General features: G+C 46.8%; 1 protein-coding gene across 1 annotated transcript in view; it reads left to right on the forward strand.

Annotated features, from left to right (window-relative positions):
• The window catches only part of PTCD3 (pentatricopeptide repeat domain 3), a 33797-nt gene extending 26319 nt beyond the window's left edge, over positions 1-7478 (forward strand). Inside the window, exons 22-24 of the mRNA XM_048517255.1 lie at positions 2751-2792; positions 4980-5138; positions 6848-7478. Coding sequence (XP_048373212.1) covers positions 2751-2792; positions 4980-5138; positions 6848-6896 — 250 coding nt within the window. The 3' untranslated portion in view covers positions 6897-7478. The remainder of the gene's footprint in view (positions 1-2750; positions 2793-4979; positions 5139-6847) is intronic.
• Positions 7479-11026: the final 3548 nt, after the last annotated feature.

The following is an 11026-nucleotide window of genomic DNA, read 5'->3' on the forward strand; positions in this document are numbered from 1 at the left end:
AGGCTTTCTTGCAAACCCCTCTCAAATTGCTCGTGGTGATCAAACCTCCAAGCCCAGGAACTGTTTTCTTTGCATGCTTTCTCTAAATCTTTTCCCTATGAAAGATGCTATATTCACGATATGACTATAAGTGTGAATTGTTTAAGTTGCCCGACCTGGTTTGTGGACCTCTCTCCCTTCCCCTCTAAGCCCTTAACCGGGCAATTACAGCTGCCTTATGTATGCGCCTTAGTGTTGTTGCAAAGTGATGGTTATTAGGAATGGGCCAACTGCACCTAAGAAAGCTTGGCCAAAACAAAGCGAAAGAAAGGGGAGTAGTTCCCCCCCCCTATTGACCCAATCAAGGGTCTCATCCAAGCTTAGACCATATCCAAAGTACTCTGCTCTATTCTCTATCAAAAAATTGCCCGCTTCCCACTCAGGGCTCGGGCTTTCCATTGTCATCTATAAGAACTAACTCAGCCAACCGCACGCAAAACCCCTGGGGAAAAGCGTGCGGCTTGTTTTTTTTCTCTTTCTATACAGGAGTCCAGCTCGCCCAATACCGGGCCAGCTCCCACCCCGGAGATGGAGCGGGGAGGGCCTCCCTGGAGGATCCGACCCCGCAGCCCTGTTGAGAGAGTCTCCGATCAATTCCCCAGCCTGGGAGCCAAGATGGGAGGGGACCTCTCTGGAACCAGTACGGTACACCATTCTTCCCGCATCGGAGATTTCGCAGCCCTCGCTGCTGCCCCCCCCCCCAGGGGAGAATGGCAGCCTGGAGCCAGCTTAAGTGGCTCAAAGGTTGACGCTGTGTGTCGCTGCTCCTCATCTACAGCCGCCATTCTCTCTCCCTCTCTGCGCCCCTGGCTGGAAACTTGGAATTGCAGCCAGGAACATTCCTGATAGATTAACCCTTGGAACTCCTCACGCTTCGTTTTCAGTCAGCTTGAATAATAATCATTGTTGGAACCACGCCTTCTCTCACAACCTTGCTTTCGGTGGAGAGTCACTGAACCTGCAATGCTAAAGACTATCAGTAGCTCTCCCTTCGCTCTTGAGAAAGCCATGGACTCTAGCGCCATCGCTCTGTAGCTTTGGTAGTCAAACAGCAAGAGCCATGCATTGGACAATTATGCAACCACGGGTTGCCTTCCTTCTTTACATCTAGCCTATGTACTGTTTAGCTATGTTTATTGTTTTCATTTTATATGATGTAAGCCTATCTACAAACATGCATGTCTTGTATATATTGTTGCTAACGCAATGTCTGATGCCTTGCCCCTTTATGCCCATTGGAGCCGACCTCCAAGGGAATTGTTGAGTACTATGACCCGACTGATTATTGAAGTTACTGCATGCCTTAATTTTTAGAAGTTATCGTATTTGCTGTTGTTGCATTCCCGCCTATCTGCCTGCCGGGCCTCTCTACTGCCGTCTCACCATTGTTTTGCATCAGGCTTCACCTCGGGGAGCCCAAGCACCGGTGCAGCTCCGCCCCTCCCTCGACCCCCCTTTTCCGGAGCCGCAGGCGGCTCTAGCCAAGGCGGAGTATGTTTCCCTTGCGACTCCCCTTGTGGGGAGTCCCGGACTTGTTTCATGTAACACTAAGACTATCGGCCGTTCTGGCCTGTGCCTTCGAGAAGTCTATCAACTCTACCCCCACCGTTCTGGATGCCCACAATGGCCTCCGAGGCAGCAGGAACTTCGTCAAAGCGACCTTAGATAATCGTGCGCTATTGATTACTTATTGTTGTTGCATCACCAAGGTTGTGAAAATGTACGTAATATGTGTTGCTTTAATCTCTCTGATAATTCCCAATTGATTCATATGAAAGTGCGCGAATTGCAGGAAGTTGTATCTAATCTGAAGTATGATGTTTTGCCCCATTGGTGGTCAGCCCTCTGGAGCTGGCTGCCGGGAGGATGATTGAGTGCTATTGTACAGCTCTGCATTGGTTTAATTGTATGCCTCATTATCGGATCTTGTTTCGTTCAATGTATGTCTAGTATTGCCTGTAACCTATGTAAGAAGCCCCTCGAATTTCCCTTACCCCGCAACCAAGTTCTAATGTTATACAAGCAGCTCGGTCAGCTTGACCCGACGGCGGAGGAGACAAGCGTCCCTTCAAATCACCCCTTAGCATTTCGGTCCCCCTTCTAAAATGTAAAAAAGGAGGAGATGTAGTAATGCACTGCTGACCCAGCAGCACCGTGGTAGAACGTTGGAACGCCAACGGACCTACGGCCTTCTGGTCGCACCGCACCCCCACTCCTCATCCCCCTATGAGTCACGGGTCATGAACTGTCTGGCTCAGTCACCGGGCTCCCAGACAAAGGGACAATGATCTGCCCCCAGGTGAGGATTAGGCCCAGACGCTGATGCTCCTCTCCGCACGTAGCAGCCAGGTGAGATCATGCATCACATGATGATCTCCAGGTCTCCCGGTCTCCCGCTCATCTCCCTACCCACCTCCTTTACACGCCCACAAGGAAACCCTAATAAAAGGTGCGAGAGACCAGCACAGGGGAGAGTTGTCAGGATCACGAAATCCCGCGCTTCCTGTTGCTGACGCTCTCCGCCAGATGAAACCTCCTCCGCGTCTCGCCTATTCCTTAGCGACGACCCTGCGGGGTTGACTACAGTCCCCTGACATTCTTAACAAATGATAAGTTAGAGATAAATGTGTTTAAACTCTTTAAAATCTCCTACAGCGAAGAACAGTATTGATCAATCAGATCAGATCAATACCTCTTTTCTTCCCATCTAGGAGCATGCTGGAGCTCTTTAAGAAACACAACCGAGTCCCCAGGTAAGATGGTCTTTTGCACATTTTAATCAGAATTACTGTAAATCTTTTTAGGGGACAGACAATACCTCCTTCCCTCCCCTTTCCCTCAGGAGCTTACTTTTAATTTTCTCACCTCTGAATGCAGCTTTCTGCCAAGATCCCCTTGACCAGACAATGAAGACACTTGTAGGATCACAAAGGTTTCTTTATTGCAGGCATAAGTCAGATCAGGAACAGTTTCAAGGCACCTCTGCCAGAGTTGCAGAGCTGTTAATCATATAAACATTACTTCCCCACCCCCTCCCAACCAGGCAGCGAGCAAGACAGCAGAAAGTAGTTTTGAGAATGTGGCCTTCAGAGGCCGGCACTAAGGAAAGCTGATAACTCACCTGGCATTCGGCAGGCTGCGAGCTAGCAAGCATAGGAGTTCACACAAAACAGAACACACAAAAATCAGGCCTGAAATTTTCTGACAGGTTGCTCTTTGTGTCTGTCCGACAACTGACCCCCTCACCCCCTTGTAAGAGTGATGGGTTCCAGTAGGCCCAAAGTCTTGTTGAGAAATGTTTCATTTGGAAAATGCTGGCAGAAATTTCAGGACGTTATTTCCTTTGTATTGTCGAAGGCTTTCACGGCCGGAATCACTGGGGTGCTGTGTGGTTTCCGGGCTGTATGGCCGTGTTCTAGTAGCATTCTCTCCTGACTTTTCACCTGCATCTGTGGCTGGCATCTTCAGAGGATCTGATGGTAGGAATGGAAAGAATGGAGTATATATACTGGTAGGAATGGAAAGCAAGTGGAGTATATATACTGTGAGGTGAAAAGGTGAGGCCATCTGAATAGAGTAGCCTGGCATGTGAGTCACAGAGAAGTCTGTAGCCTGGGAGTAACAATGAAGATTCACCCATTGACTTTGCTATCTTTATTGTTACTCCTATGCTACAGACTTCTCTGTGACTCACATGCCAGGCTACTCTATTCACATGGCCTCACCTTTTCACCTCACAGTATATATACTCCACTTGCTTTCCATTCCTACCATCAGATCCTCTGAAGATGCCAGCCGCAGATGCAGGCGAAACATCAGGAGAGAATGCTGCTAGAACATGGCCATACAGCCTGGAAACCACACAGAACCCCAATTATTTCCTTTCGTTTTGGGCGTCCAGGGCTCAACTCTGGTTCTGTATCAGACCTGGTCAAAGCTTATTCTTTTTGTAGCCGGGCAGGGATCCTGGGATATTGTTGGCACTGAAGAAAGTCCAAAGTCAGAGCGGGTGAGGAGAGCTGAGACTGACACACCAGACTTGGGATAAAGAGTAATGAAGCATGAATGAGATGCAGTGAGCATTTTGATGATAACTATCAAGAAGCAGAACAAGCTGCCTTTGCAAGGGAAAATCTAATTGATCCCAATGTTAATTATTAAAGTACTCTGATATAAGCAGGTCAAGTCAGGTTGGGATTTAGGGGAGTTGGTCCATGAAGCTTGGTGAGGAGTTTTGGCACCCAGGGTTTCATGAATCTGTAAGGCTGGGTGGATTAACAAAATGTCCTGAAATCTAAGTTGGAATGTCAAAAATCACACACACCCTTATGTATTTAAATCACCACGGAAGGGAGATCAGCTCTTTGGAGAGACCTAACACCTTCCATGGTGGCCTTACTTTAAAATATACATAGAGGACGACTCTGAAGAAGAATTAGCATTTCAAAAACGTCATTCAAGTACTCCATACATCAAGCTCTTGTCTGGAAGGATTCCCTGATCGTGCTCTGCCAAGGATAAGGGCTCCTTCCGTCTCCATTTTGCAAGCCTTGCAAGTTTATTGTTTAATTGGCTTGCCCATTTGGAGGATTGTACGGACCGTACAATTCGGCCGTTATACTTGTTATGAATATATGAATGAACTGCAAAGAATTGCTTACATGTTACTTTTTCAATGAACTTTTCAATCTCACTGCGTATATTGATTTAGACATGGACGTCATTTATATTGTTTCCAATTTGTACATTTAGGACGGTAGTCCGTTTGACGGTATTTGATTTTTCACTTGATAAAATTGAATGGTACAGATACAATAGGCGTTGCCATTGATAAAATTTATTCTAAGGACAGATTGCAATACTCAAAATGAATGTTCCTCCAAAAATATTGTATGTATTCCAAACAGTCCTGATTCATGTTCTTTTTCCATCTCATGCAGTGATTTAGTGATGAATGAGGTGTTGAACTGCATTAAGCAAAGCAACCGCCCAGATCAGGCACTTGACCTGGTGAAATTGGCTGCCAATTTCAGTCTACAGTCAACTTCACAGCTTGCTGGGAGAGTGCAGAAGGAATTCCCACTCTCTGAAGAGCAAAGGTGGGTTTCCGTCATGAATGAGGATCTTTTTCAATGACGTAGCTGCTGTTCACCCAGAGGCACAGTTGTTGCTCTGCAGACAGGATTTACTCTTAATTCGACCGGTCTCAACCTCTCAGAACCCCCATCTATTCTGCAGATTCAGTTCCTCTCGTCTGTCTCTGAACCTCTGGAAGAGCTGTGTTCAGTGGCAACATAGACTTCAGTCTCCTCCTTTGTCTGCCATTTTGAATCACATCCCTTTGCATCGGTTAATTCTGCCTTTGGCAAACCAGTGGTACAGCTCTCTTCTTAAGACTGCACAAATGTTTCTAATTACATGCAGGAAATTCCTATGGTTTGATCTATTTAGTTTATTAAAATAACCATATCCCACTTTACCTCCTTAAACTCAAGGTGGCTAACACAGGAACAAAACTACAGAGGACACCAAAACTACATAACAAACCGCCACCAAGATTAAACAAAACCTCTCAGGATAAATAGTCAGATTTGCCTAAACTGTTACCTTCCCAAATAGTCTCTGCACTAAAATGGTTTTATGCGCAGTGAGTTAAGGCACCCTTCCAGGCAAACCACTTCAGAAAAAGCCTATGGCTTCAGTCTGTTGCCTGAAGAGATTCCCCCCTCCACTGTCAGGGAGAAGTGCGAAGGGGAGTAGAGGGCGTCTAAACCCACCTAGAATCGCATGCAATCACATCACTCTTAGCCCTGTTAATCAAAGTAGCTTCCTGTCAAACCTCGGGTCTGGAAATAATAGAAACTATAGATTTGCTTTAAAGTCTTTATTTCGAGGTGAAAGGTAAACATCAGTGAAGATGATTCTGAAGAATTCCGTGCAAACTACACAAAGCCCAGGAACTCTGGGAACAATTTACACTTGATAAGCGGTCACTCTTTTCCAGGCTCCAAGGCCACAGACAGTGGGAGTGATAACATGACACCTGCAGAAAAGAAAGCCTTACACTTCCCTTGCAAATGCCTGCTGCCCTCAACTGTCAGGCCGAGCCTGACACTTCCTCCAGGGTAGATGGTTGGTGGTCTTATTGTTCCTGTTCTCTCTGGTTCTGTAGCTTTCACCTGTTCATGTTCTATTTGTGTGGATCTGCCCCCAGAGCATCCTTCCTTGTTTGCTCAGGAAGAGGGATGCCAAATTATTTGGCAAGATACATCTGCAACTTGAAACGTTGCCTAGTTAGCATAGTCCTGATTGTGCAAAGGAACTCATCCTGCATCCTCCACCCCCATCCAGCCTTGAGAAGACTGACAGTCAGAGCCAGTGTGCATAGTAGTTAACAGCCGAGCAGCAGTGGCGTAGTGGCGAAGAGCAGGTGTACTCTAATCTAGAGGAACCAGGTTTGATTCCCCACTCTGCCGCTTGAGCTGTGGAGGCTTATCTGGGGAATTCAGATTAGCCTGTGCACTCCAACGCCAGCTGGGTGACCTTGACTAGTCTCTGAGCTCTCTCAGCCCCACCTACCTCACAGGGTGTTTGTTGTGAGGGGGAAGGGCAAGGAGTTTGTAAACCCCTTTGAGTCTCCTACAGGAGAGAAAGGGGGGGGGGATATAAATCCAACTCATCTTCTTTCTGTCTTGTACGGCTTCTGCCTTATTCAGCCTGCACTTCCCTGCTAGCAACAGGCTTGTTGGTGGTGCTTTCAGTGTATCCTGTTTTGTATGTAAAGTGTGTTTTTCATTTGTGTTTGCAGGATCGCTGTGGATGATATGGTGGCCATGAGCAGCAACAGTGATGAATAGACGCTCAGAAGAACCTTTTCCTGTTTTATTATCTACCATGTGGCAGACGAAGGGCCCATCCTGGAAAACAGTACTGGGCTTGACGTCCGGTGGGACAGTGCTCTGCTGGTCAGCCTGGCCCATGACAGAATTAATGATGTGCACTGAATGTCAAGTTTTGGCCTGACCTTGTTGTGGGCATTTCACCCTCCACCACTACCCTGTACATACCATTTTTAAAAAGAATACTAAAGATATGTATCTGGGAAAAGAAAACTGTACATGATTGCTGCTGTTTTTCCATTTTTAAATGAAAATGCAAAACCATCTCCATCTGCAGTAATTATCTGAGAAAAGGCATTTTTCAAGGCAACCGAAGAGGAATTTCCTGCTTTAACTCTGGCGCAAGTGAGGGCATTGTATGCATGGGACAGGACCTCTTCTGGCCCTGTGGTGCAAGAAATCCCTTTCTCTGCATCCAGCCGTGAGCGTCTTTTCTCGGTCCCTTGTGCCACCAGAACGGGAATGCTGGGATCCAAGTTTTGAAGTGACCTTAACTGCTAGATCTGAACCAATGTAGTAAAGGCATTACTTTGTTTTTCAGCCGTAAGTTATTTTTGCCAGTTCTTAAATATTTTGGAATCCTTTCTACAGATACTGTCCTGCTGAGAATTTATTTGAACGGCTAGTGCCATTTGCCAGAATTTGGGAGGGCTACGGGCAAGGCAGGCAAAGGATCTGAGCGAGGGTGGAGCTGTGGCACAGCACAAAGGCATCTGCATGGTGTGCGGAGGGCCCCAGGTTCAATCCTCGGCAGGGGTCTGCAATCTGCGGCTCTCCAGATGTTCATGGACTGCAATTCCCATCAGCCCCTGCCAGCATCACCCCCGATCCTCGGCATCCCCCATGAAAGGATCTAGCAGTGGGTGATGTGAAAGCCCTCTGCCTAAAATCCTGGAGGGCTGCTTCCGGTTGGAATAGGCAATACTCACCTTGATGGACTGAGGGTAAGATTCAGGTCAGGATAAGGCAGGTTCATGTGTGGCTGGAAAGGCACCGTGGCTCAATGGTGGAGCATCGGCCTGGCATGCAGAAGGTCTCCAGCATCTCCAGTTAAAAACACTAGATAGTAGGTGATGGGGAAGCCCTATTCTTCAGACCTTGGACAGCAGCTACCAGTCTGAGTAGGCAATTGGTGGCCTGTGGGGTTATGTCATAGAATCATAGAGCTGGAAGAGACCCCAAGGGCTATCCAGTCCAACCCCCCTCCCCCGCAATGCAGGAACACAATCAAAGCACTCCTGTCAGGTGGCCATCCAACCTCTGTTTAAACCCCCCCCCCCCAAAGAAGGAAACTCCACCACACTCTGAGGTAGTGCATTACACTGTCAGACAGCCCTTGCTGTCAGGAAGGTTTTCCTGATGTTTAGGTGAAATCTCTTTTCCTTCACCTTGAACTCCTGGTCCTTGCCTCTGGGGCAGCAAACAAACAAGCTTGCTCCCTCACCAACGTGACATCCCTTCAGGTATCTAAACATGGCTATCGTGTCACCTCATTGTTGACTTACTAACTAGTAAACAAAACCAATCATTAAAATTATCCTCCATGCCAGGAAGAAGTATACTCTACAAAATTTAACTCTGTCACTACTTAGAAGACCTAAAACATACTGTCATCCTTAATAAATTCTCTTGAACATAAATACAGTGTTGCACTTACCTGTGTAATTGTAGTTCCTTGAGTGGGTTTCTGTGCAGTCCCACATTGGGACTGCACTTGCTAAGCCTGCCTCAAAAATATTTTTCAAGCTTTCCGTCTGCTCTGGAGAGTCATGTGATAATGCTGGCCCAAGAGGAGTCACAGACCTGGACGCTGTGGAGAGCTCAGCAGTGAAGAAGAAGAGGAGTTTGGATTTATATCCCCCCTTTCTCTCCTCCAGGAGACTCAAAGGGGCTTACAATCTCCTTGCCCTTCCCTCCCCCCACAACAAACACCCTGTAAGGTAGGTGGGGCTGAGAGAGCTCCAAGAAGCTGTGACTAGCCCAAGGTCACCCAGCTGGCGTGTGTGGGAGTGTACAGGCTAATCTGAATTCCCCAGATAAGACTCCACAGCTCAGACGGCAGAGCGGGGAATCAAACCTGGTTCCTCCAGATTAGATACATGAGCTCTTAACCTCCTACGCCGCTGCTGCTCCAATGAGGGGGTATCCCAACGGCAAGACTTCATGTCAATGAATGCCAATGTAGAAACCCCTGAAAGAGGTGAGGCAGAAACAAGCCTTCTTCTCCCCTTACTCTGAAGCCACCAAAGGAGACAGAGACTTCTCATACAGGACAGTCTTAAGGTGGGAACCCCTATCCTGGCTGGCCTTGGACTTAAGAGAGGCGCGCACCAAGATAGGCCTGAAACGTCTACTCCACGCCTTCACAGACTACTGCGAATGCAATCAACTCACAATAAACTATGAGAAGACCAAAATTGTGACATTCTCAAAATCGTGGAAGCCATCAGCATGGTCTATCAGTGGGAACAGAATTGACCAAGTCAAAAGTTTCAACTACTTGGGAATCCGTTTCCAATATAATCTGAATTGGACCGAGCAGTACAAGCACATCTCCCTCTCCACCAATCAGTGCGCGGCAGCAATTAGGCGGTTCTTCTACTTCCAAGGGGGTCAATGCGTCCCATGGCTGTAGGGGGGCTTGATGGCAGACTGATTCCAAAAACCTTGTATGGTGCCCCAATCCACAAGCTAAATCACAATCTAAAACCTCTTGAGTCTATACAATCTAGCTTTTTTATAAACTACTTGGAATTCCCGAACACCGTGTCATATCTCTCTCTTTATGTTCGGAATTAGGTCTAAATCTTCTCGAAACACGTATATGGCTCTCCTAAGCGATGCAGCTGCGCCTCAAATTTTCGATCAGAGCAGGACAGCCTAACAAAGCGAATGCTTTTCAGATTCCTATCTCTCCACTTGGAGTCTTCTGATCAAGAAAAAAAAATTAATTCGTTAAGCTTGGCTTTAGATTTCTTCATAAACATGGACTGGCGCAAAATGGTCAAACTTCTGTTGATAAGGCTACTAGACGCCGAAAACCAAAGGCTTTCTACTCAGCAGATGAAGGGCAAGTTAGAAGAGGGATCCTACCGTCCCCCCTTCAGTAAAGGGCTACCAAGATATTTTCTACAATATATCTTCATGCATTGCCTCCGGCGTGCCTTAATGCTAGCCCGACTGAGCGTCCTACCCTCAGCAGTCCTGAGTGACTGGTTCTCAAGATCCCATACCAACAAAGAGCGTGTCCCTGCTCTGCAAAAGCCATCGAAACAATCGAGGCACATCCTCCTAGATTGTGAACTATATGCTTCATCTAGAAGACAATACATAGACCCATACACTGAGAACTATGCCTACTCATCAGACAAGGTCAAATCTTTCTATCTGCTTTGTGATCAGTCTCCTCAGAGATCCCTAGACGTTGCCAAATTCCTGGCGCTGGCACAACAGATTCGCCACAGATTTTAGTTTATTTATTTATTTATTGTTTTAACTGCTGGAAATGTCTTTTACTTATTTTATTTACTTATTTTAACTTGATTCTCCTCAACCTCTCTGTTGTATTTTAAACTCATGCCAATAAAAGGTTGATGATGATGATGATGATGATGATGACTTAAGAGAGGCATGGGCCTTGCAAGCTGGAATACATGCCTCACCCAGCCAGTAGAGGCACTCCTCGTGACCACTGGTGTTCGCAATTTTAAAGGCTCAGGTCAGCTTCCACGATGGAAAAACTCGCCATTTCTGAAGAAAAAAGTACTTCTGAAGAAAAAAGTACGGGTTTTGGGGTCTGCTGCGAAGTAAAGAAACAGAACTGAAATGAGAACTTCTTTCCAATGTGGCAGCAAAAGTACTGAGGAAAGAGCCCTCCTCTTCCTCCCATACCATGACTATTTGGGTAGGAATCTTCCCTCCCAAAGGGAGGGGGAGAGGCAGTGAGAACTCCACAACTGCAGAGCAGACAGAAAGCTTGAAAAATCTTTCCAAGACAGGCCTGTGCAAGCACAGTCCCAATGTGAGGATGCCCAGAATATCCACAAAGGTGAACCCTGCTTATTCATCCCACACTGAGAATGGGTTCA

Source organism: Sphaerodactylus townsendi, linkage group LG15, assembly GCF_021028975.2.
Source record: "Sphaerodactylus townsendi isolate TG3544 linkage group LG15, MPM_Stown_v2.3, whole genome shotgun sequence".
NCBI lineage: Eukaryota > Metazoa > Chordata > Lepidosauria > Squamata > Sphaerodactylidae > Sphaerodactylus > Sphaerodactylus townsendi.